Below are 26,934 nucleotides of genomic sequence, written 5' to 3' on the forward strand. Positions count from 1 at the left end.
CTTAATTGCATAATTATTCCTCTCTCTTATTAGCATTGCAAACGGGCTGAAAGAAGTTCCATTCTGCCCCGCTCCACACCAGTACAAATCAATAGGGACAGGCAGATACCAGTGAAGTGAGTTATGTTCACAGTTGTCTCTCAGAAGTGCTGGGCAGGAATCACCAATATTGTGTAGCAATACTACAGATAGGACTGAATAAATTTTTCTGTTCCAGTTTCTCATTTTACCCAATCTGAAGTGTGTGATTTGGTGGGTTTTTTTTTAAATCAAATCAGATCTTTATTATTAATGATCAAAGACCAGCATTCAGAAACTGTGATTAGAAGCCCATAGGATACATTTACAGATGTGAAGAAGAATAAGAATAAAGATAATAATTTTGAAAGGAATATTAGAAAGGAATAAAGTAAATAAAAGTAGCATAAAATAAGTAGGATAGGCGCCAACATTTATGAAAACTAGAGTCATAGCACAAACTTCAAAAAAGGAAGTTACAGAATGTCTGAAGTAAGTTCTTGGGGAGTTTATTTTATTTTATTTCTCATGGACATTCCCCTTCTAGCACCATATTGCTTTTAGGAACAGGACATAACATGTTACACTATCCCTTTCCCAAGTCCAAGAAGGCAGGAGTTTGGAACTACAGTCATACCTCAGGTTGCGAATGCTGTGGGTTGCAGATTTTCAGGTTCACAGATTTTCAGGTTCGCCCCATTGGTTCAGGAGCCAATGGGGCGAAGCTACCATCTGTGGGATTATCACTGAATGCCTCTAAGTCAGAATCCCCCCTAAACGTAACGATACCGCAGCACCGCGGAGCCTCGGTTGGCCTCGGAGAGCCGGTTTGCGCGGCCTCCCGGTGCGGAGAGCCGTCCGTCCGGGGAGCGGCCGGAAGGGGGCTGCCTCTCGCCCTTGGCGCACCGCACGTTCGTGGGGAACCCGGTGCTAAATAATTTGTAGACGACCTGATTCTGGGTCAGGGTTTCGTACGTAGCAGAGCAGCTCCCTCGCTGCGATCTATTGAAAGTCATCCCTCAACACAAGCTTTTTTTAAAAAAAAACAAAAAACCCCCACAGATTTTCAGGTTACGGACACACCGAACCCAGAAGTACCGGAATGGATTACTTCCGGGTTTCGGCGCTTGCACATGCGCAGAAGCACTAAATTGTGCTTTGCACATGCGCAGAAGCACCGAATTGCGTCACGCGTGTGCACAGATGTGGCGCTGCGGGTTGCGAACGTGCCTCCCACATGGATCACGTTTGCAACCCGAGGTTCCACTGTATTAGGCAGCTGTGGCTTCAGCAGCTCAGACTGGGAGCTTGTGGTATAAACACCGACAACTGGGAAACACTGGCTTGCGAGCGCTCCAGTTGGACAACAGCCTTTACCAAAGGTGCCATGGGCTTTGAAAATGCTCGAACTCAGGACGCAAGGGAGAAATGCGCTTAGAAGAAGACACACTTGGCAAACCCTCACCATGATCAACTTCTGCTCGGAAACCAATGTCCCCACTGTGGAAGGATGTGTGGATCCAGAATCAGCCTCCACAGTCACTTACGGACTTACTTTTAAAACTGTGTTTATGGAAGACAATCTTACTCAGCTACGAGTGATCGCAAAAGAAAAAGAAGATACGAGCTGGAAGCTCCATCTCTTCCTGGATCCATAAGACTCTGGGGAGGTGCTTCCAAGGCATCCCCATTCTCTTGAGTAGCCTCGTGTGCAGTTTATGGGCATGTTTAATATGATTTATTTACACAAAAAAGAGGCACCTCAAAGAGACTTAGCAAGATAAAACACAATCAATAGAAGCAGTTTAAAAACAGGAAAAAACACACATGAAATGATGAAGACTGAAATGCTCATCCAATAATATATCAAAAACGAGTCCTACTCAGTGCCGTTAGAAATAACTTAAGAGGAATGGACAATGTTTGCAGCGTATCTGGAAAATAATTGTGAACAAGTGAAAACGGTAGCAGGATTAGCGTAAATTCAACAGTATAATTTTATGTTGTGGTAATATGCAAAGGAGGGGGGAAATGAGAATGTTTGAATAGAATATGCAGCAATAATGGAAAACTAAAAAGAACCATGGAAAGGGAGGAAGGGAAGTTGGCAATTGATTTATTTCTGGGGATTGTATAAATGTGGAAAATGCGTAACTGAAATCTTTAAATAAAAAATATATAGTAACTTAATTAGTCAAGGCCTGACTGAAGGAAAAGGTCTTAGTCTGGTGCCTACAGACTGTCAGTGATGGTGCCAGGCACATCTCTGTGGGGAGAACATTCCACAGATCGGGGGCCACCACTGAAAAGACCTGTTCTTGTGCAGACACCCTCCACATCTCCCTCAGATGGGGCACATGGAGAAAGGTCTCTGATGGAAGTCACAGGCTAGTTTGTGCATGGTGAGGCAGTCCTTGACACTCCTGTGTGTCTTGTTGTCTACTCTGCCCCTGTGGCCTTGATGGAGATTGTGGGGAGGGAAACTGAGAACCAGCCAGGAACCCAGGCAGCTGGCATGAGAACCTCAATTCCTGGGACAGGGATATCCATCTCCAACGCCTCTTCAGGAACATTGGCGTTGTGGAGAGCTGCCGGTGGCGGCTTTGATCCTTCTCTGAGACCTCTGATTCCAGGTCTGGGCAGGGCTGAGCCCTAATGCCCATGCAGCATAGAAACATCTCACTGGTTTTCACCCCTGAGATCTTCTTGGATTTCCATACCCTAACCATTAGGACCTCATTATTATTTTGTTCTCCTGTTTTCCAGGTGAAATGGAGGAACTGGAAACTCTGTGGCTGACAGGCATTTGCCACAACGAGAAGAACGAGGTCATGAGCAGCCAGCTGGACATTGACAACATGGCAGGTGTCTTTTACATGCTTGCTGCTGCCATGGCCCTCAGCCTCATCACATTCATCTGGGAGCACCTGTTTTATTGGAAGCTGAGGTTCTGCTTCACTGGAGTTTGCTCTGACAGGCCAGGACTGCTTTATTCCATCAGCAGGGTAAGCTTCTCTGTGTGTTTCAATTAGTATTATGCTCACCCATAAGGCCTCCACATCAGAGACCAGGAAGAGCATTAGAAAGGAAGGAACGTCTTCCATGGCTCATGGAAGGAGAACAGGGAGGTGATCTAGTGGGCCTTTCTGGCCAAGGTGTTCCAAAGAGTTGGTGTTGTCAAAGAAGGAATCCTTCCTCTGTCTTAGTTCATAGAATTGTAGAGTTGGAAGGAACCACGAGGGTAGTTGAATACAACTTCCAGCAATGCAGGACTCATTTTGCCCAGTTTGGGGCTCAAACCCACAACCCTGGGGTTAAGAGTATCATGCCCTACCAACTGAGCCACCAAGAAGGTGTCATCTGAATTATTCTCAGCATCCCCATGATGGCTGTGTTCTATCTCAACCATCAGTGACAGTGTGCTTTGGAATGGTAGCTGCTAGGAATCACAGATGGGGAGAAGGTTGCTGTGCTCAGGTCCTGCTTTTGGGCTTCCCATAAGCACCTGTGAGAACACAGACCTGGTCTATATGAGCCACTGGTCTGATCCAGCAAGCTCTTCTCTGTTTCTTATGTCCAGTAAAAGAACAGCAATGGAGCTAGAGCTCTCAGGTATTCAGCCGATGAGGAAGTGTACATGAGAAGAGATTGTTCCGCTTTCCAAGGGACGGAGCTGAAACTCAGTGGTAGAACTTCTCCCTGGCTTGCAGAAGATCCCAGGTTCCATCTCCAGCATCTTCAGGCAGGACTGGGAGAGGCTCTTGTCTGAAACCCTACTCTGACAGCCAGTGTAGGCAATACTGATGTACATAGACCAGTAATCAGACTTAGTATAAGGCAACTTCCTGTTTTTGTGGAAGGAGCAGGGGCATTGGAAGGGGGAGCGGGGGGTGGGTTGCCCCGGGTGCCACCATGGAGGGGGGGTGACAAATTATCAAGGAACAATTACTGCCCTACTAGGGTAGTTCATAAAAACTTTTTTTAAAAAAAGAAATGCCTGCTCCAAAGGTCTTATCTTACTACTATAGGGCTTATAGAGCTATATATGAAATGTTGTGCATATCAGTTAATATCTTGCCCCTCCTCCATGAAAATAGCTGTTTACTTGGCCGTTTCCCTATGTCACAAAGGCTGAAATTTCAATTTTGTGGAGCAGGGTCAAGGTATGAACTGATATGCATGAAATTTCAGATATAGCTATATAACCGCTAGTTTAGTAAAATAAGAACTTTGGAGCAGGCATTTTTTTAAAAAAAGTTTTTTATGAACCGCCCTACTGCCCAGCCCTCCGCTGGGCTTCCCGGGTCCTGGAAAGTCAGTCTATGTGAATAAAATGAGACTAGGCTGAGTAGATTAGGCCTTGCCTTGCCCTCTCCTTTTGCAGGCAAAAAAAAAAAAAAAAATCAATGCTGGGGGGTGGGGTGGTGACAAGAAATTTTCCACACTGGGTACCACCTGACCTTCCTATGCCTCTGGGAAGGAGCAAAGCCTGAAAAAATTCAGGACAGAAAGGGAACTAGAAACACATTTTGGGGGGAAAGATATATCAGCATACAGAAGATGTAATGCAAAAGTTTCATGCACACATGGTGCAGAGTTGTGTGATGTCTGTCCCTCCCCCTTTACTTTCATAACTCAAAACATTAAATCTGCCTGAGCTTATATTTTGTAGCATTAAATGGCAAAGCACAACATCTCAGGCACAATGTCCCTCATTAATTGCTCTCCTTGAATAAGTGCAATTAGCCTTCTGCATGAAGTAATTTGTCTACAAGAGATGAAGCCATTTTTTTTAAAAGAAAAATTGTAATAGTAATAATAATGCAACTAGTAGCAAAAGTGAAATTTTAATTACCAAATAAGCTATTTGTTTAAACAAACAGCTGTAAACATGCTTAGCCTTAATCTCTGGCAACTTACAGTGGTGTGTGTTTTAATTAGTTAATTGACTCTGATTCTGTGTTTGCCAAAAATGTTCAGAAAATAGTTGGATGGAACCGCTGAGCTCATATCTAATTCTGTGCATGAGAGAGAGAGAGAGAGAGAGAGAGAGAGAGAGAGAGAGAGCACGCAATTGAGGGTGGAATCACACTAGGGTTTTCTCGAAAGGATTGTATTCTGGCTCAAACGCACAAATCTCCCTGCACACTTTCTGGCTTGCAGGACCTGTTAGTATGCAGCCTACACTGGCATACCCAAATTGCTTTGCTGTCCATAAAAATGGTTTGCTGGCTCCAGCCAAGATCCATCCAGTCCAGCAAATCTGTTTATAGCTTCAGCCAGATGTTCACAAGCTGGTGGACAGGAAGGTTGATTGGCTTCTCCTCTGCATCTCCTCTACTCAGAATCCTCTGGAACACAAACACTCCATTTGGCTGTTCTGGCTAACAGCTGTTGACATGTCCATCTTCCATTAATTCCCCCCTGTTTGGGGTGAGGAAGCAGCCAAGGTGGTTGCCCTCCAGATGTTTTTGGATTCCATTTCCCATTAGATCAGAGGTAGCCAATGTGGTTGGCCTTCAGATGTCATTGGAGTCCAGTTCCCACTGCATCAGAGATAGCCAACATGGCTGCCATCCAGCCATGATTCTGGTCCAGGGATTCTGGACTTTTGCGTAGCAGGCTATATTCCAGCCACGCAAAAACCAGAGGTGTCTCCATCCATGGAGAATAAGAATACACTTGCACATATCTCCATCTCAGTCATCTATCCAGGCAAGCAAGGACACATTCTAGCCAGTAAAAAATACTCAAGGAGGACTTTGCATGAGGATAGTCCCGAGGGAGGGACAGAGAGCCCGGGGGGCGGGCGCATATTTGACCTACAGGCTGGAGGCTCCCTACCCCCTGCTTTGAAGTGTTGACGATTTGAAACTTTATCTGTTTTGTGTTGCTTCTCATTCAGGGTATTTACAGCTGCATCCATGGGGTCCACATAGAAGAAAAGAAGAAGTCTCCCGACTTCACCCTGACGAGTTCTCAAACGAATATGTTGAAGCTCCTGCGGTCGGCGAAAAACATAACCAACATCAACCCCTCCCGGATAAACTCCCCCAAAAGAACAGCCGATTTTATCCACCGGGGGTCCTTGATAATGGACATGATGATGGACAAGGGGAATTTGATCTTCTCCGACAACAACAGGCCCTTTCCCCCAAAGGAGAACATTTTCAGCGACAACATAGGTGACCTACAGACATTCATGGGCAACCGCCACAAGGACAGCCTCAACAACTACGTTTTCCAAGGGCAGCACCCGCTCACGCTGAACGAATCCAATCCCAACACGGTGGAAGTCGCCGTTGCGGCAGAAGCCAAAGGGAACTCGCGCCCGAGACAGCTGTGGAGGAAATCGGTCGAATCTTTGCGCCAAGAATCTCTGCGGCAGGGCTCTCTCCAGCGAGAAAACGATTCTGACGAGAACCGGCAGCATTCGTTGAAAGGCCCAAGGTACCTCCCCGAAGAGATCATCCGCTCAGACGTTTCAGATACCTCGAGCCGGGCCACCTGCCACATGGAGCCTGAAAACAACAACAAGCACCACAAGTCAAAGGACAATGTTAAAAAACGGCCTGTAGCGAAATACCCGAAGGACTGTAGCGAAGTCGAGCTGACATATCTGAAAAACAAGTCTCTGCCTCGGGATAAAATTTACATTATAGATGCAGATAAAGAGTGTGGCTTTCACCTGGACACGCCCCAGTATATCGAGAACATTATCCTTCCGGAGACAATGGAGTTCTCCGACGTTTATCAGGACCACAACGACAACTACCGGAAGTCGGAGCAGAGTAACAGGACTCCTTTGCCGAACGAGGAAAGTCTTCCAAGCAACGACCAGTACAAGCTGTACCCAAAGCACTACGGCACAAAAGATAAGAACGCCACCTTCTGCGAAGCCAACGACCGCTACAGGCAGAACGCTACCCACTGCAGAAGCTGCCTTTCCAGTCTGCCCAGCTACGCTGGACACCATTTGAGCCGCTCGCCCTACAAGTGCGACGCCTGCGTGCGGATGGGGAACCTGTATGACATCGACGAAGACCAGATGTTGCAGGACACCGGCAACTCGGCCCAGCGGGAGGAAGAGGTGTACCGGCACGACTGGGTCCAGAACAACAAAACCCAGCCCCCCAAGAAAAGCAGGCTGAGGATCAGCCGGCAACACTCTTTCGACAACCTTCTGGACAACAAGCCCAGGGAAGTGGACGTTGGGAGGCCGGCACGGAGCATCAGCCTGAAAGACAAAGAGAAGTTTCTGGAAGGCAGCCCTTATGCAAACCTGTTTAACGCCCCCCAAAGCAAACTCTTGAGCAGCAAGGCTCCGCTTTTCACACGCACCTTGGACGACGGTAAGAGGATCAAGTCCCTGTATTCCGACCGTTCCGCGGAGAACCCTTTTCTGCACTCTTATTACGACGACCAGCACTTGGTTCTGGGGCGGAGCCCCGCGGGCCTTTATAAACACTCCTTGCCCACAAAAGCGAGAAATGATAGTTACTCAAGGTCGTCGATAAAATCGACCGCCTCGTACTGTTCCAGAGACGGCCGGGTCCACAACGACATGTACATTTCGGAGCATGGGATGCCTTATGTTGCAAATAAGAATAGCGTGTACTCAGCTCCAAGAGTTTTAAATTCCTGCAGCAATAGACGCGTGTATAAGAAGATGCCTAGCATTGAATCAGATGTTTAGCTTTTTTTCCATTCACATATTTTTATCTAGAGGGAAAAACATAGTTGCCAGCATCCGAGAGCCAAACGGGGTGCTCCTTAGCAGTCCTCCGGGAACTGAGGGTCTGCGATGCCTTCCATTGATTGATCTCGCATGTTGAACCAAAAAGAAAAAAGGAAAGGGAAGAGGGAGTAGGAAGAACGATAGGAAAAAAACCCCATCCCTCCAAGGGCATATCTATACTACAAACATATATTGTTTTATTTGACTGCAGTGTCTTTCCCCAGAGCATCCTGGGAAACCGCAGTTTGGTGATAGTGCCTCAGATCCCATGGTTACAACCACACCAGACATTTAAAGCACTATTTTACCACTTTGAACAGCCATGGCTCCCCCAAAAGAATCCTGGGAACCGTAGTCTGTTAAGGGTGCTGAGAGTTGTTAAGAAACCCCCTCTACCCCCCTGGCAGAGCTACGATTGTTCCCTGGGAAGAGGGATTGACTGTTAAACCACTCTGGCAATTGTAGCTCTCTGAAGGGACAAGGGGTCTCCAAGCAACTCATGGCGCCAATAACAAACTACAGTTCCCAGAATCCTTAAGGGGTGACACTGTGACTGTTCAAATGGTATTGTAGCTATTTACCTATACAGTGGGCATGTGGCCCATATTAGCAACCCACAGCTTTGTTTGGAAGGCTACCATCCCCTAGGAAGAGGGAGAAACCATCAACTCACTTCCCGCCTTGCAGTGTAAATACACCCTTAGGGATCAGTTCAAGTCCGGTCAGAAATGGGCACCATTTCTGGTCTGTCCATTTTGGAATCCTGCTGGGATATGTTGGCAACTATGTTATTTTTTATATTAGGATGGTTCTTTTTCCCCTTGTCCATCAGACTTGAGTCCTTCTCGCACTTTCCACTGGCGTATTTATGTCCTCCCAGACGTTTATTTTTTAGTAGAGAATAAGCAATATGGTATGCATGTACTTTGACACAGAACAAAGAAAAAAAATTGTTAAGAATGCATTTGTACACTGACAAAGGTAAGACTTGTCAAAGAGATTAGAGTTAGTCTTTTTTTTTAAGAAACAGACAAAATGAAAAACTATATATATATATATATATAGCTATATCTATACGATTTAGTTTCATCTTTGTTTTTAAACACAGTCAAACAAAAGCAAAAAATAATTATATATCTATCTATATCTATATATCTATATATATCTATATATCTATCTATATATACATATATATAAATATTTGCTTTCGTAGATTTTCACGGGTACAGGAATGCAGGTTTTGGTGTCCTCGGGTGTCTTCCCGTGTAAAAGTTGGGGTGTCTAGGCGACGTTTCGACGAGGTCTCACTCGTCATCTTCAGGCTGGTGCTTTCGGCTTCTTGTTACTGGAACAGAGCAGGATCTCAGTGTTTGAGTTCCTATAAATACTGTTGAGGAGGTGTGGTGTATAGCCTCCAATGTTCTGGGCAGAGAGGAGGTTCCCAGGCTAGTGTGCCTTTTCTTCTTTTGTTCCTTAATTACTTGAGGGATAAGACACAGAAGAAAACAATGGCATAGCCCTCCTTCCTTATATCAAGGGCACTACAGATAAAATTAGCAAAATCCTCCATAAACACAATATCAAAACAGCCTTTTGCACCAACCAAAAAATAGCCAATATCCTCAGAAACCCCAAGGATAAAATTCAGTTGGAAAACCAAGGGGTCTATGAAATACCCTGCAAAGTCTGCCCAGCCACGTACATTGGACAAACAAACAGACGAATAAATGCACGGATCGCAGAACACAAGAATGCCGTCAAAAAAGAAGAAAAAAACTTCCTCTCTTTTCCAACACATGAAAGAAACAGGACACGAAATTAATTTTGCAGATTCCAAATTGCTCTTTAACATGGAACATCACCACAAGAGAATAATCATGGAAGCCATCGAGATAGAGAAACACCCTCACAACATGAACAAGCGTGACGACACATCCCGCTTGCCAGACATCTGGAAATTAGCCCTCCCCACAAAATCTGACACCAGATCCAGAGGCACACAGAACGCCATCACCAATCAACCACACCAGACCCAAACCCAGACCCTCTCCACAGATAAATTACAGACACCATCCAGTAGCCAAACCAGGGTGGCACCTCCGGATGCTGCACCCCCCTGCAATACCTACACAGATCTGGCTGGCACAGGCCACAAAACCACAGCTCGCCCCTATACACGAAGCCAAGCCAGAGCACAACCAAGTGCAGTACAGCCATCTTCTCAGAAAAACTCTTCACAAAGTTCAAGAGTTCAAGACACGAAAGCTTTAGCAACTAATCCACACCTAATGACCCACCTAAGTGGGATTCAGGAAATCACTCAAGAAATCACTCAAGATATCCCTCAAGTAATTAAGGAACAAAAGAAGAAAAGGCACACTAGCCTGGGAACCTCCTCTCTGCCCAGAACATTGGAGGCTATACACCACACCTCCTCAACAGTATTTATAGGAACTCAAACACTGAGATCCTGCTCTGTTCCAGTAACAAGAAGCCGAAAGCACCAGCCTGAAGATGACGAGTGAGACCTCGTCGAAACGTCGCCTAGACACCCCAACTTTTACACGGGAAGACACCCGAGGACACCAAAACCTGCATATATAAATATATATATATACATCCTCAGGGCCCATGAATGGAAACAATATTGTGTTCATCTTTGTCTGTCTTACAGAGACCAAGGCTGCAATCCACAGAGGACTTCTCCTCCGCCAAGCCCCATTGAAAGGAATGGAAGTTTCATAATTGCTAATAGAGGTCCCACACGTTCAGATAGCAGCTCCAAGCTGGGCGATGTGGTGGTGCAACCAGGAAGGGGTGGGAACCTCTCCCAGGAAAGGCAGGGAGCTTCTTTCCCCGTCTCCCCATCTAAGACTGAACAGACAAACCACGCTAGTCCCTGCCGAGGCCAGGCTGGGCTGTGGTGGGCGTGACCTTACCCGGGACGAAGTCTGGGGAGAGCTGGGAGGCTGGGCGAGGAACAGAAAGACAAGACCACACAGTCTCCTGGCATTACTATGGCTTAACCAAACCTGGAGACTTCTTAACTTCCAACCTCCGAGCTATCCAAGGGGCTGACCTTAGGGTGACTTTGATTCTCTGCCAGTCTGAAGAGGGGCACTGAGGTCTATGCTCGCAAGAGTTCCAGCTACTCCAACCTGCCTGGGGAACCAAACGGCCTCACATGCTGAGGTGTCTTGTCTCCCCTAACAGTCCCGGTGGGTGTACCAGTGGGGGACAATACATGTCAGATGTTTGAGCTCCTGATCTTTCCCAAGGTAGAGTTGCTTGGCTGCTCCCTACACTGAACAAGCACAAAAATCCAAGTCCAATGTCCTTGGACAACTCCCATTCTTTTTAATGGTCCTTGGGGGTCAGTTTCACATAGAATCATAGAACTGCCGGGTTCGAAGGGACCCTAGGATGTTATGGCCCTCATTCTCAACACAGGGTTGCCTCCTTCTCTTACAGGCCCTGCACCCGCCTACCTTTCCCAGGCATTTAGCAGGTGCTCCATGCTTTTCCTGGTGTGGAGATGAGTGCTAGGGAAAGGTTCAACTGTGACATTTCTCTGTGCCAGGGCTGAGCCTAGAGCAGGGTTCCCCCAAACTTGGGTCTTTAGCTGCTTTTTGGACTACAGTTTCCATCATTCCTGACCACCGGTCCTGCTAGCTAGGGATGATGGGAGTTGTAGTCCAAAAACAGCTGGAGATCCGAGTGGGGAAACCCTGGCCTAGACAGTAGGGCTGGTAAGCCTGTTTTGAGGATGTTTCAAAACCGTTCCATGGCAACACGTGGAGATGTGAGCAAAAGGTGTCCCCACCTGAGGTTGGCGGGCCTCTGCACACAATTAACTTGCCACCAGGAGACAGCCACCACATGGAGAGACTTTAAATGGCCTCTTTCTGGTCACAGTAATGTGCCTGGTGGCCCCAGACACAGGAGGAGAAGTTCCTGGGAGATTGTGCCCATCTAGTTAACAACCCACACAATTCTGCTCCAGCGTAAATTCCATGAAAATATTGATATTGCTGCATAAGGAAAGCAGACCTCAAAGGATAGCACTTTACTGTTGACATTTGTAAAACAAACAAACAAACACTTTAGTCTTGAAGGAGTCTCGTTGCTTATGGGACAGCTTAGGGTGGATTCAGACATTACGAATGCAGCGCAGGCTGTTTGTGGGAAACATACACACAATCATATTCTTGAGTTGGGCACCATCTTATATCCATCAGATGATATCCAACTGCCATGCTCAAACTTGACCTACTGAAATCTGAGTTGGGTATTATTTTATATCCATTGGGGGATATCCAGCTAAGTCATGCTTGAAGTAGAGCTACTTGAATCCATTGATTTAAGTAGGTCTGTTCTTAAGTATGACTAATGAATATCACCCATCATGTTTGTAAGAAACAACCATGAAGATCAGATGAAAAACACACACCCTAGGGGTGCTCTTCGTATCATGGGAACATGCTACATATGCATCAAGTTGTGTGTTGAAGTTTCAGCTGCAGCATGGGGCCCTCAATCACTGCAAAGGTGCATCTGTATCTGTGTGTTTTTCAAGAACAGCCTTGCGTCGTCTAAATCCACCATAAGGTCCAGGGAGGAGATTCTGGAGAGACCGATTTGGGGAGTGAAGCCAAATATATATATATAATAATGCGGGGAAGGGGAAGAAAAAAAAAACATAGGCCCAACTCATTGCACTTGTAAGACGATGGTTTCTGTTGGTGTCCAAATGCTTTCATTCTCTTTCATAGACACTCGTTTTGTAATGAAATTGGTTTGTAGAAAACTCCACAGTCCAACTTCTCAGCTGGAAGATCTCTGCAGCTGGAAACATAGATATTTCTAAGTCTTGGTGTATGGAGCTTACATCTGTAAAGCTGTAGACCTCATAATCTAACTTGAAACCTAAATGTGTACACAAGTATGTGTCTCTTCCTTGTTGGTGATGATAACTCAGGGCTGTATAGTATCTCTCTTCGCCTTGTTCCTTCACATTGTTCCAAAAGAAAAAAGAAAAAGAAAAAAAGAGAACCCAACAACACTGGCACCAATATAACCGTTGCTCATTTGTTTACAACCCAGTAGTGGTCCCATTCTGATTAACCGTATGTTAATGTTAACTGCAGTTGTTAATGTACGACACCAACAGCCATATATGTCGAATGGACTCAACCTGGAATGCAGTACCAAATGTCTGACTGTAGTCTGGAAGTGTAGCATTTCTCAGTAGTGACTTGCTTTCCTTCTAGAGCTCCCGTGTATGTATGTTTGTACGTATGTTGGAACATTGTTATTTTTTTACTTCTTTAATCCGATCCATCTTAAATACTCAATATATGCACATGACATGTGTAAATTAGGTAGCTGCAGAACACGCTAGGGAGATAACAACCTCCCAATGCTCATGTCAAATAACACTGGAGTAAGGAGGATGAAAGCATTTTCCTGAAATAGGGACACACTCCAGGTTTGGTTTCTGAGTTACTTCACACACACACACACACACAAACACACATATATAGATATATATATACACACACAATGCCATGATGAAAAAATGTGCACTATGTGGATACATGTCACTTTAAGGGAAAAAAACAAACCAAGGAGAGAAGGGAAACACAGACCTGAATTAATATGTTTTAGCATCTGTTTAATGATCCTGCCGCAACATGGGGTGGAGACGGATGGTGGTTAAAATTAAATGGCCCTGCTGAGTGCCAAATGTAATATTTAGACCAGCTTTGCCCAATGTGGCAACCTCCACTTGTTTGAGATCACGAGTCCCATCAACTGATGGGAGTTGTAGTCCAAACCACCTAGGGGTCACCAGGTGGAGAAAACTTGGTGTAGACAATGTTGCTGTCCAACCTGGGAAGAAAAGAAGGTTGGACTCTCTTGATTGTGGAATGTGCAGGGAAGTACTTCACAAGTTCTTTCATTAGAACAGGGCTGAGATACCTGTGTTCCTGGACTAAAGCGCCCATCGGCAATAGCCAGCTGCCAAGGATGAAGGAAGTTGTAGCCTAGCAAGTGCTGGAGAGCCTCGGCTTCCCCATGGCTGCTTAAAAATGTTACAAAGCTTCAGTTTAAAAGTGTAGAAAATGAGGACAAGTATGGCCCAGTCCCAACTATGCCTACTGGGACGTAAGCATGACTTGGTTCTCTAGGTTTCTTCCCAAGTAAGCATGTATAAAATGTTGCTTTAGAAGAATACCTATTATTCTGGGGCAGTGGGGTTCTCAAATCTTCCACACCACGGACCACTTGAAAATTGCAGAGGGTTGTCATGATTTTTCTGCTTGTTGTAGCAATTGCAGTGGGCTGTGCTCAGCGCTGCGTGATTGGTAACTATATATATTTTTATTCCTTTTATTTCTCATGGTGTTGGATTGTGTTGCAGTCTGCATTCCACAGACTGCAGCTTGCAATGCGATTAAAATACGAAATAAAAGAAGCAATAAAAAAACAACAGGAATATTTAATGGGGGCATGCCATGGACCACCGGTGGTCTATGGACCTTAGTTTGAGGACTTCTTTCCTCAGGAAACCTGCTTATCAAGGAGAAAATTGGACACTTCCCCCCCCCACTCCAAATGCTATCTGGCAATTCCATATTTCCAAGGCAGTGACTGTCAAGGCATTTATTCTGAAATCACCCCACAATATGCACATGCCACCTACAATAGCTTTCTCCAACTTGATGCTCTCCAGATACTTGAGACTACAATTCCCATCAGCCCCAGCCAGCATGGCTGATGGTCAGTGATGATGCCATTGAGTAGCATCTGGGAAAGCTGGTCTGCAATTCAATTAAACTGCAATACTTGGCCTTGTGCTTAGGGGTAAGCAGATAGGGCACTGCAAGTCAAAGCACATTAGAACATTGGAAGCATTTCAAAAGCAGGTTATGATGTCTCTTGAGAGCAGAGGAGACCTGTTGCTTGAAAACATCACCCCTCCGTTGAGATCCTTGCTTCTTGCACTGAAGCTGATTTCACATTTTAAATAGGAGTCACTTTCGGCCAAAAGCATAGGAGGTGATGGTTCATGTGCTCTTTCTGAAACATGGGTTGGAACCCTCAGGTGCTGGTAGTCAGAGTTGCATCCATCACTGTTCAGAATGGCTGATTCTTTGGGAGGAGAGAAAAGTGGACCAACCATTGCTGGTCACTGCCCCACATCTACCCACCGCCCTCAACTGTTGAGGTTTCCCTCTTGAAATAAGCCATTTCTCATTTGTTTCCACCATTGGCTGGTCTTGCTTGCCTAGGCAAAAGCAGCAGGTAATAGACATGCAGGCATCTTCTCCTAAGTGGGTTGGTCAACTAGAGTTGATCAACTCTAATGGAAACTTGGCCTTCTGTAGGTTGTAGCAAACTACACCCATGGCTTCATAAGAAAACCAGGCCTCCAGAAGGCAACTCTGTGCTGCTATTTATTTAACATTTATTATATATATATGCGGCTGAAATAAGGAAATTGCACTATGCGAAACTGTAGATTTTGATATGGAACCTTACTGCAGTTTTAAATACGAGTGTTTACAGCTTTTTTAAAATATATATATATAGAAAAATGGGTATCCAGATGAGCTTTTAAAAGTGTGATTCTTAGTCTGCGTTTTGCACTGGAAACGCCAGCCTGATTTTTAAGTAGCAGTCTGGTCCATGTGGATGTTTGGTGCTCTAGAACAAAAACCATTCAATGTGGACATCCAAACCTAATGTGGGGATGGGGGAGATCTCAAATATGGTGCAGGAGTTTTGGGTTGTGCTTATGACTGTTGGCCATGATTCCTAAAATCTCCCATATGGATGAACAGGTAGTCCTTCCATAAGGGTTGTGCTTAGATGCTGTGGGTGGTGAGGATCTGGTGGAGGTGAGTGGATCACCTCCAACTAGAAGTCTAGCTTCACAAGTTACTTTCCTACTCTTCCCAATGCTTCTTGTTGGTGAGATGCCATTGCCTTGAAAAGAACATGCACATCCTAGAAACCAGTTCTTCTCTAATGTACAAAACCTGAATAGGTGTGTTCACACATTACACCATACCCAGGTGTTTGCATGAAAAAGTGCTCACTTGTGGATTTGGGATGCACAACTGCCGTGTATGCTTGCTGAACATTACATGTGAATAATGGCATGAGTGTATAGCTCCATTCTTTGAATACACAGGTACAAGGTTCCAATGTAATGTGTGAACACCCCTAATGTGGTTTTTCACCCCCTCGGATGGTGACCAGTCAAGAGACGATTCCCAAACCAATGATGATGTTGGGTGTCATGTTTTGCCAGGATGTTGTACCAGTTTGTGCCTGTTTCGATCCCAGAAGCTCACATGCTCTAGCAATTCGATGCAGAACTTATATGCCTGTAAGCCAAAGAATTCATTCAGTAGTTAGATCCAGATAAATCAACCATGCTTTACTCTTGACTGTTCCATGGGCAAAGCGAAATTGCTAATAGTGCCCACCTTTTATACTATCCAACGGGCACAAAGTCCACTGATTTGATCTCCTGCAAAAAAACCCAACAAAAATGGGAGGCAGAATTGCACCTCCAGCTCAGCTATTGTGGTTGTGGTCAGTATAAGCATTGGCTATAGCTTGATGGTAGTTGGGATGGGAGAGATGTGACTCAGTTTTCATCCAAAAGAGGAAAGGAGGGAGATCAGGGCAGGGTATAGAGCTGAAAGCATGCAAGTATGCCTAGATCAAGTCTCTAGAACCTTCACAACGCTCTGCAATGACATTGCTGCCAATATTGCTTTGGGCACAATCTACCATGGGTTTCTTGGGCATTAACGCCACTGAAGTGAGCAGCATTTACTGGTGGATTTCCCCCAGAAAATCAGAATCCCTCTAAAGATTACTGGGGTGGGCAGGAACCTTTTAGGCAAAAATGCATGCCAAATCATACATGGAGGAGAAATGTCCACTAAAAATGCAGATGAGTTATTTTAAAATGGGGTGAACTGAATTTAAGATAGGGAAAAAGAGAAACTGAGGTTGACTGTTTTGTCCAGATCTAGTGCGGACACCTGTAGATTGCACTGTAAATCTGGACACACAAAATGGGAAAGGGGGGGGCACCTCCCCAGATAAGATTAACATAAATCCATTTGCATACAAGGTCTTCCAATATAAATGCATTGCTTCTCAGACATGCCCAAATGCATTAAAAGCTTGATTTTATTTCTATAAAAAAAGATCAAAATACAAGTCATCATGACTGTACACAGAGGCTGGTGCTTGCCAAATTGCAAATGCAAGTTGCACAGTGCCACAAGGAAATCAAATCACGAAGAACTGCCAGTCAGCTCCTCCATTTTTGTATTTCCTTGCAAGCTATACATTCAGACGCCAACGTATCATACCGTATGTGATTACAATTTATACTCTTAATGCACAGAGCATTGACATCATGTCATCTCCTTGTGGCTCTAAACGGGTCTTCCAGGATGTGTTCTGCTGAATTTACACATTTATTAATAAGATGGCTTCCTCCAACATGCATAATAGGACCCACTGGGGTTGCCGTGGTTTAAGCTTTCTTACAATACCTGCTGCACTGAGGGCTTATCTCAGTTAGCTTCCCCCCACTCTTTCCAGAGGTCTTCATTTTAAAGCTCCATGCCCAAACACTCTTTCCCTGCAAAGACTTATCCAAGCATGCTTTCCCTATGAAGACATGCTCTTTAGCGCTCAATTGGAGCAAACAGCAATTTGGGTTTTCCACCAAGTGCTGTTTGCTCCGATTGAACTTTAAAGAGCAGGTTTTCATGGGGAAAACTCCAGAGCAAATAAAGGGTGCTCACTCATGGAGCTTGAAAGCATGGACCATGCCTGGAAAGTGCAGATGAGAGTTAAGTGTGACTATGTCCCAACTGTGATGTATACATACAGTGTTGGATGCAGTTACGATGCATTGTATTTTCAAGAGTGATTGCATTTTTTTTTTTTTTTGGAGATAAGAAAATAGGACATTAATAGCTGTCAGCTTTGTGTATGGATATGGGGCTTTTGTGGGGGGAGGTTATACAGCGGCAGCTTCTGCAAATCTTTTTCTCCCCGTGAGCGTTCCTGCATGAGATCCAACTTTTCAAGCACCTGTTTGCCTCATTCACATCACAATTCCTCCCACCCCATGGAGCTGTAACTTTTAAAACAGAGCTTAGCCTTCACTGTCCTTCTTTCATGGTGCAGATCTGAAGGTGGATTAATCACCATACCCAAAGCTTTTCCAGACTTTCATTGGCAGGGCAGAAGTGCTTTTGTGCTCCTGTGGTTTTTCTCTGCACCCCTCATTTTTCCTCCTGTGGGAAAGATTTAGGCCAACTCCTCAGCTGCCCTATACCCCCAGTCTAGGCCCCCCCCCCGGGGTGTTGAGAAGGTTGTGGATCTCTCAGATCTGTGCTTTTTCCTGATTCTCCCCTGAACATCAAATCACCTCAGCATTGGTCTCCTTGGCCCCAACATCTTATGGCCACAGTAGCAAGGAGAAGGACTCTGACATGGTTTATCCTAGGCCCATTTAGATTCCCTCCCTGTGGTGATAGGATTGCAGCCATGGGTGTCAACCCCCCCCCCCATATATATATTAAAAATCTTAATGTATGAAGAGGCCCTTAATAGATCTCTGTTGAGAGAGCAAGTGGATATGGAGGTTCTGAACGCAGCTGTCCATTTGTGATGGGGGTTCACCAATGGAAGTCAAAACCTAGCACTGGCTTTGTCAAGTAACCGAACCTGTATTGTGTGAACGCGCCATCAGAAATGGAGCACTGGGATGTTCATCGAGAAGACTCAAGGTTTTGAATCATTGAAAAACCAAGCTCAACAATTTTAAGACGTGCACATACACACTCAAGAGTCACCAAATACACAAGTTACGTCCGTACACACTCTTAGAGACTTCTTTAAAACTGGTAGTTGGATATGATGTCCTGATAACACAGTGGGATGCAAGTAATTTGTGATCCAGGAATCTTTTTTTCCCATTTGTTTGTTTGTTTCTCTGTTGACCTGTTCTGTCTAAACAGTCGTTTACCCCTCCAGCATATTTAAATCCAAATGCATGACTTAAGTGCTAATACTGTATAAATAATATTTTTCAGACATATCTACAAAAAACAAAACAAAAACCCACAAATGTTTGCTTCAAACTTTTGATGATAGAAAAGGGGGGGTGGGGAGAGTATATAATGAACATGGTTGTCTTCAAGGTGTATTGTATTTTTCATTTTTGTTAAATATGTAGGAGGGGGAAAAGAAAGAGAGAAAGAGAGAGAGAGAGAGAAAGAGAGAGAGAGAGAGATGGAAGATAGGAAGAGAGCGGGGAAGACGTGAATGTTTGCGTATATTGAAATGTATATACCTGTGAGAGAAAACACATGTGCCAAGTAAAACAAGATGTACAAAATGTAAATACATGAAAATTTCATTTTTCTAATAAAGATAATTTCTGCCAATTGATATGAAAATGGGAAAAAAGAAAACCTCTGTCATTTTGCTTCCCTCTGTTCATTAGTATAGTGATTTTCAAAATGTGTTCTTTGGGTGCAACCAGATGTGGGGAATATTGCCTTAATTTTTCCTATTATAATGCTGGTGCCTCTGTCTCATATCCTAATGTTCCTTTCACGCCGCAGTAGCTTGTATCATGGAACTGTGGCTTTTTGACTGATATGCCACCATCCTGTGCTAAATTTCATTCGTACTGGTGGATGTGATGTGACACAACAACCAGTGGCGATGGACAACATCGCTATGCCCTCAACATTTCCACACGTGTTTGCTTCTGTCTCCCCACACCCCTGATTCCCCCATGAAAACTGCAGGAAAGAACCAGTACAGCTCCCCAAATTTTGTCACTTTGCTCCCACAATTTTCTGGGCTAATGAAATTGCAAAGAGGGTTTTTTTTAAAAAAGCAATTAGCATTTCTAGTGCTGAATTTCCACTAGATTCCACTAGTGTGAAAGCTCAAATATAACACGGAAAATAACAGAAAATGTCAGGAAGCAGAATAAACAAGTGGTTCCCAGTTAGAGGTCCACAGAATGCACCCAGGGGGTCTGCGGCCCCAAGCCTTGCCTCCCTCCAACTTTCTTTCTTTCTTTCTGGTCATTTTTGCATGGTAATACAGTCATACCTTGATTCTTGAATGCCTTGTGACTCAAACGTTTTGGCTCCTGAATGCCACAAACCTGGAAGTGAGTGTTCTGGTATGCGAATGTTTTTGGGAAGCCGAACATCCAACATGGCTTCCATGGCTTCCAATTGAGTGCAGGAAGCTCCTGCAGTCAATCGGAAGCTGTGCCTTGGATTTTGGAAGTCGAACGGACTTCCAGAACAGATTCCATTTGAGAACCAAGGTACGACTGTATCATGAATTTTATGGTCGGTTTTAGCACTGTAATTTTTCAATGTATTGGCCAAAATTGGTTTTGAAATCACACCACAATAATGATTTTGACCTGGCAATACGCAGCAATATATCGCTTCTCACATGAGGGAGAGCAGGGCCGCCAATTTCAAGGGACCACCGAAATCGTACGATGATCTTGGCCGATAACACCGTTGGTCTGCATTGCCTTTTCTCATGCTGAAGGAAAACAGGACAGCCATTAGTGAGGTGCTTCCTTCCCCTCATGCTGACAAAGAACAGGGCAACTGATCGCCCTCACTTCAAGGCACTACGGCACTAGAGTAAAAAGGTAAAGGACCCCTGGATGGTTAAATCCAGTCAAAGGCGACTATGGGGTTGCAGCGCTCATCTCACTTCAGGCCGAGGGAGCCAGCGTTTGTCCACAGACAGCTTTCTGGGTCATGTGGCCAGCATGACCAAACCGCTTCTGGCGCAATGGAACACCGTGACAGAAGTCAGAGCGCACGGAAATGCCGTTTACCTTCCCGCACAGCGGTACCTATTTATCTACTTGCATTGGTGTGCTTTCAAATTGCTAGGTTGGCAGGAGCTGGGACAGAGCAACGGGAGCTCACCCCGTCGCGGGGATTCAAACCATCGATGTTCCGATCTGCAAGTCCAAGAGGTTCAGTGGTTTAGACCACAGCGCCACCTGCGCCACCTGAGAGCCAGTGTGGTGTAGTGGTTAAGAGCGGTAGTCACGTAATCTGGGTAACCGGGTTCGCGTCTCCGCTCCTCCACATGCAGCTGCTGGGTGACTTTGGGCCAGTCACAGTCTCTCAGCCCCACTCACCTCACAGAGTGTTTGTTGTGGGGGAGGAAGGGAAAGGAGAATGTTAGCCGCTTTGAGACTCCTTAAAGGGAGTGAAAGGCGGGATATCAAATCCAAACTCTTCTTCTTCTTCTGCGTCCCTTCCCCTACCTATCCCTGGCACTGAGGCAGAGCAGCTTTTCTCAGCCAGCAGGAAAGCAGCGCAGTCATGGTGGACTGCATCTTTGCTGGCTGCCACCACTGACGTTGCCTTGAGGCACCCCCCCATCCCCACCCACCCGATCTCTGTGGCTGCTCCTTCCCTCACGCCCACACCTGATCTTCAGTTTCAGACATTGTGATATATCGGAATATCATGGTGTTTAGCTGCTGATATATCACAATAGCGCTCAGCCCTAGTCCATTTTTAGTCTGTTTAGCCCTAGTCTAAAACCCTTTGCTTATTCGGGGCTGTGCTACGTTTTGTTCCAAAAAATGCTTTGCAGAGGTAGCTACCACAGAGTTATAAAAATTCTCAAAAGTAGGGGGTCTGTAACTTGGATTTTGAAAAACAGGGGGGTCCTCTGTAATTAGCTAATTGGGAACCACTGGAACAAACTGTTGTGTGAATGCAGCCATTGACACAATCATGGTGCATTAGTGGTGGATTTGTGCTGGACTGTCTACACATCATTCTGGTTTATTACTTGCCATGCCATGCCACAATACTGCCCCAAATTTCATCACTTTGCCCCCACAGTTTTCTGGGTTAAGGGGGCTGCAATTCCCACACCCGCCCAAAAAATCAAATAACACAGAAACCAGAGCTAAACATGCACTATTTGTTGTTGTTGTTTAGTCGTGCCCGACTCTTCGTGACCCCATGGACCAGAGCATGCCAGGCACGTCTGTCTTCCACTGCCTCCCACAGTTTGGTCAAACTCAAGCTGGTAGCTTTGAGAACACTGTCCAACCATCTCGTCCTCTGTCGTCTCCTTCTCCTTGTGCCCTCCATCTTTCCCAACATCAGGGTCTTTTCCGGGGAGTCTTCTCTTCTCATGAGGTGGCCAAAGTATTGGCGCCTCAGCTTCACGATCTGTCCTTCCAGTGAGCACTCAGGGCTGATTTCCTTCAGAATGGATAGGTTTGATCTTCTTGCAGTCCATGGGACTCTCAAGGGTCTCCTCCAGCACCATAATTAAAAAACGTCAATTCTTCGGCGATCAGCCTTCTTTATGGTCCAGCTCTCACTTTCTAGAAGCGGCTTTTACGTTGTGTGAAAGCTCAAATATAATGTGGAAATTAGCAGTTAGGGAAACATCAGGGAAATGGAATTAGCTGCCACATGAGCACATCCTTCATTAGATCAGAAATGGGGAATTGACCATTCTGTGTTGCTTTGTCTCAGGAGTTTTGTGGAGAGCTCAGAACCCCCACTATGGCACGTATTACTCTCAGGAATTCCTCATCTGAGGAATACCATTTCTGAGCAGCAATATATGGGGTGAGGCAGTTCCTTGGGGAGAACTGAACTGGAGACCTTCTGCATGCAAAGCAGATGTTCTCCCACTGGGATATAGCCTGTTCTTTCTGTACTCCCAGGGGTGGGGTTCTGGGTGGGCTAGGAAAAGCTATGTGCACTCACTTCCTTTCATGCCATGCCCAGACTGGAGAGAAGCATTGTGCAATCTTGGCCAAGCATTTTGAAAGATGTAAAACCCTAACTGTGGATACAAGACAGCAAATCTCCAGAATCCTTTTTGTGCGGCCCTCATTGTAGCAGACATAAGAGGGAATGATCTGTGGAGAGAGAGAACTTTCATTTTTCTGAGGGCTTCCTTTCCTTCTTCCTCTGGATATTCTCCACGAATCCTTAATGAAAGGTTCTCTGCCAAGTGTATTGGAAGAGGGAAGAAATATCTAAATCTCAAGGTGGCTTGTAAAAAATGTAATAGTTATAATTTGGAGGATGAAACGATAAAATGAATGGTTACTTGATCAGGAATTGGCAGCATATACATCCAGCCACTGAATAGTTTTGACAGTTGAAGTTTAGATTGCCAGACCTCCAAGTCTGACTTGAAGTCTCCAGGTCTGCTTGGCCCCCTCCAGGTGGCCGGTGGAGGGCTTGAATTGCCAGGCGATTGAATTAATTTTTTTAATGAAAAAGAATTAAGAAGATTGAGCACGCAGCTTGCAAACTTCAGCCTGGCAGACACTCTGGGGGCATCTGCTTTCTTCAGCTCCCCTCTCCCAATTAACCTCCATCTCCAGGGCCCATCTGATGACATCATCAGGGCCTGCTCCTGGGTTTCAGGTTTGCCCCCTGAAATCTCAGGGTCCAGTATGCTCCTCATCTGGCAAACCTAATAAAACTCAAATTTTAAAATCTGAGCTCTTTGTAAGGGAAATGTGTTGTTGTTGTTTTAAAGTTACTTGCTGTGCAATCTTCTACACATTCATGCTGCTTTTGATTTTATGGTTTCATGTCCCATTTTGTACTTACAGTTGACATTGTAAGCTACCCAGATAACTTGATGTTCTCTGGCTGGCTTGATAAATGTCATAAACAAGAAAAAACATCAATCAAATGTTTGCTTGGAAGAGAAGTCCCATCATGAGCAACGGAACTCACCCCCAAGATTTCTAAATCATTGTCAGTGTTAAGAGAATACAAAAGTCTCCACTGTAAACTACTAAGTGTAGAATAGATGAGAAAGAAAGAAAATTAGCAGAGATACGTAAATTATCACCATATTCTGCCCCCTCTCTGGAAGAATTGTTTTAGACATTGCAAGCTGTTAAACATTTGTTACCAAATAAATAATACTGATACAAACAGTATACAAAAGTCGGAGGACGTACCGTATATATAAAACTGCTTGGAGTCATGCTGTAAAAAGGAAGAATAAAGAAAAACAGAATGGCTTTCATTACTTCTCCATCCAAACAAGTGTTATATCCTGTAATCCTTGAATCCTAGAATCATAGAGTTGGAAGAGACCACAAGGGCCATCGAGTCCAACCCCCTGCCAAGCAGGAAACACCATCAGAGCACTCCTGACATATGGTTGTCAAGCCTCTGCTTAAAGACCTCCAAAGAAGGAGACTCCACCACACTCCTTGGCAGCAAATTCCACTGTCGAACAGCTCTTACTGTCAGGAAGTTCTTCCTAATGTTTAGGTGGAATCTTCTTTCTTGTAGTTTGGATCCATTGCTCCATGTCCGCTTCTCTGGAGCAGCAGAAAACAACCTTTCTCCCTCCTATATGTGACATCCTTTTATATATTTGAACATGGCTATCATCCTCTGGCCCCTGGGAGGGAATTCCATTCGGTTGCCATGGGAAACATTGGGTTTCCTTCTGCAAAGGCAATGAGTGAGTGATCTCCACTCTTGGAGAGAGAGAGATCTGGCGCTCGATTCCTCACCCACTTCAAGCTGGCATATCCCACAATCCTTGGCAACTGACATCGGAGCACTAACGTTGGTAGTGTGCTGGGTGGGGAAGAGGAAATTCTGGAATGGACTGTGGAGGTACCATGGGAAGAGCCTTTTGCCCTGACACAACCTCAAACTGGAGAATAAACTACTCCGGTCCTTTGTTATGGAGGGCAAATGTAAAGAAAATAAAACAAGAGGTAGATGGGAAAATGGAAGAGGGACGTAAAAGGCAGAGGGACCAATTGTAGATGGCACTAAAACCAATGACAGGCAGAGCTTTGCCCCCATCCTCTTCCCCGTTAAGTTCTACAGGGGGCAACCACCCCCTGGGCTGTTGGTAAATAAGAAGGCAGGTAGGTGAAGGCAGTCTGAGGGCAGACCGACACTTGTGGGGCAGTGCCCCACTCACCAAAATGGACCGGCATCCATTGCTTGTTAAGACAGGTGGGGAGAGCATCATTCTGTTCACCTCCTTCTTGCAAACTTCCCATAGGCATCAGTTTGGCCACAGTGAGAACAAGATGCTGGAATAGATGAGTCATTGGCCTGAATAGTAGCTGGGCTCTTCTTAGATAGTTACGTTAACCCTCCCCTACAGAAACATAACTAAGTCCAATATTGTTCACGGAATTTGGCACGTTTCACCTAGAATTATTTGTATTTGAATAGTTTTCTTATATACAAAAAAGATGTCTTAACATGTTATATCATTGTGCAGTTTCTGCCCTGGGCTCCTTTGGGAACAAGAGCAGGATATAAATTGAATAAATGAAAAGAATAATAAAAAGAGGCAAATGCAGGGACGCATCAGTCAAAGAAACGACTTGCCTTCATCTCCCGGTTGTGAACTTCCCATTTGGGCATCTGGTTGGTCACTGTGGAAAACAGGGCATTGGACTAGATAGACCATTGGCCTGACAAAAAAGAGATGCTCTTCTGTCCTTTTAATTCTTGATCCCCTGTTCTGGGACTGTGGAACCTGTGGTCTTCCAGATATTGCTGGACACCAACTGCCATGATCCCTGAGGATTGGGGCTGTAAGAGTTGGGAATCCAAAAACATGAGAGACACACATTGACTACACCTGCTCTAAGTTTCCATCTGTTGGCGCATGGGGTGGGGAGTGGCGTGGAGATGGCTGGTCCAAGCAGGCAGTCCCAATAGTTTCTGCCCGGGAGCCAGGCTAATCAGCAAAGCTTTATAAAGTCTGATAGTGCCCCATTTACTCTTTGTGTCCCTGCTGTGTTTGAAGCATCGTGCCACCTTCTGACCAGCCAGCAGTTCCATCTGCCTTCAGTTCTCTATAGTTATCCAAGGACAGGCATGCTAGGCACCACAGCCCAAGTCCCTAGTTTGAGATCCCAGCAGAGCACATTAAGCATGTAAACATGTACTCTTGCTGTCTTGCCTTTTAGCTAAGCCTCAGGGCTTCCAGATGTCAAATATACACCTTTCTCCAACCCTACACACATCTCTTTCTCCATCCCAAAGACAGGCAAATCTGGATCAATTAGGGCTGTGTACCCACTCCAGCCCACTCCCAGATCCTAAGCCAAGTCTGGCCAATTTGGGATTGACTAACTCTGTTTAGAAAGGGACGCGGGTGGCGCTGTGGGTTAAACCACAGAGCCTAGGACTTGCCGATCAGAAGGTCGGCGGTTCAAATCCCCACAACGGGGTGAGCTCCTGTTCCTCGGTCCCTGCTCCTGCCAACCTAGCAGTTCGAAAGCATGTCAAAGTGCAAGTAGATAAATAGGTACCTCTCCGGTGGGAATGTAAACGGCATTTCCATGCGCTGCTCTGGTTCGCCAGAAACGGCTTAGTCATGCTGGCCACATGACCTGGAAGCTGTACGTCAGCTCCCTCGGCCAATAAAGCGAGATGAGCACCGCAACCCCAGAGTCGGCCACGACTGGACCTAATGGTCAGGGGTCCCTTTACCTTTAACTCTGTATAAGATTGCTTCCTATGTTTCTGGTGTCACACGACACCCCAGTCTCTGCTGAGTGGTAGCAAGGGATTCCAGGGGTCTTGGTGCTCACCAAAGGTCGTGTTTCTGTTGGAAAGTCAAGGCACAGTGGCTCTGCAGTGTCCTGGAAGTATGGCTTATTTGCACAGTGTCTCTCGTTGACCATCTCATAGCTTCAGCAAGCTTACGTCCAAAGCATCAGCCAGTCTCTCGGTGGAACCTCTTCCAGCCAGCATTGCACGTTCTCCCTACCTCCTTTTTTTCACTTCCCAGCAGCCTTTGCACCCTCTTGTCACCCTGGCAAACTGTTTCACAAGCCTCCTGCCCAAAGGCAGCTTTTCCTGGGGTGACACCCCATGTCATATGATCCTGGCAGCTCCTCCTTTCTTATCCAATGCTGAATGTCTCACCATTTGCCAGGGTAATGATGCTGCTATCACTTGCCTTTGTTCTTGCATGGCACCTCTCCAAGCCCAGCTCCCAAGCTGGCTTGACGTCAAACCCCACATTTGCTAATTTCAGAAATTATGGGGAGAAACTGGCCCCCAGGAAATTTAGGA

At 45.4% G+C, this 26,934-nt stretch overlaps 1 protein-coding gene across 2 annotated transcripts in view; it reads left to right on the forward strand.

Annotated features, from left to right (window-relative positions):
* Positions 1 to 19,255, forward strand: part of GRIN2A (glutamate ionotropic receptor NMDA type subunit 2A) — a 219,829-nt gene extending 200,574 nt beyond the window's left edge. The window contains exons 13-15 of one of the 2 annotated variants that reach the window (XM_083413336.1): positions 2,785 to 3,023; positions 5,924 to 7,370; positions 10,431 to 19,255. In XM_083413336.1, the coding sequence (XP_083269462.1) occupies positions 2,785 to 3,023; positions 5,924 to 7,370; positions 10,431 to 10,501 (1,757 nt within the window). In that variant the 3' untranslated portion in view covers positions 10,502 to 19,255. Of the gene's footprint in view, positions 1 to 2,784; positions 3,024 to 5,923; positions 8,831 to 10,430 lie in introns of those variants that run through there. The other variant, XM_083413335.1, reaches the window with a different exon arrangement.
* Positions 19,256 to 26,934: the final 7,679 nt, after the last annotated feature.

The sequence above is a fragment of the Podarcis tiliguerta genome, assembly GCF_965153285.1.
Source record: "Podarcis tiliguerta genome assembly, chromosome: 14".
Classification (NCBI taxonomy): domain Eukaryota; kingdom Metazoa; phylum Chordata; class Lepidosauria; order Squamata; family Lacertidae; genus Podarcis; species Podarcis tiliguerta.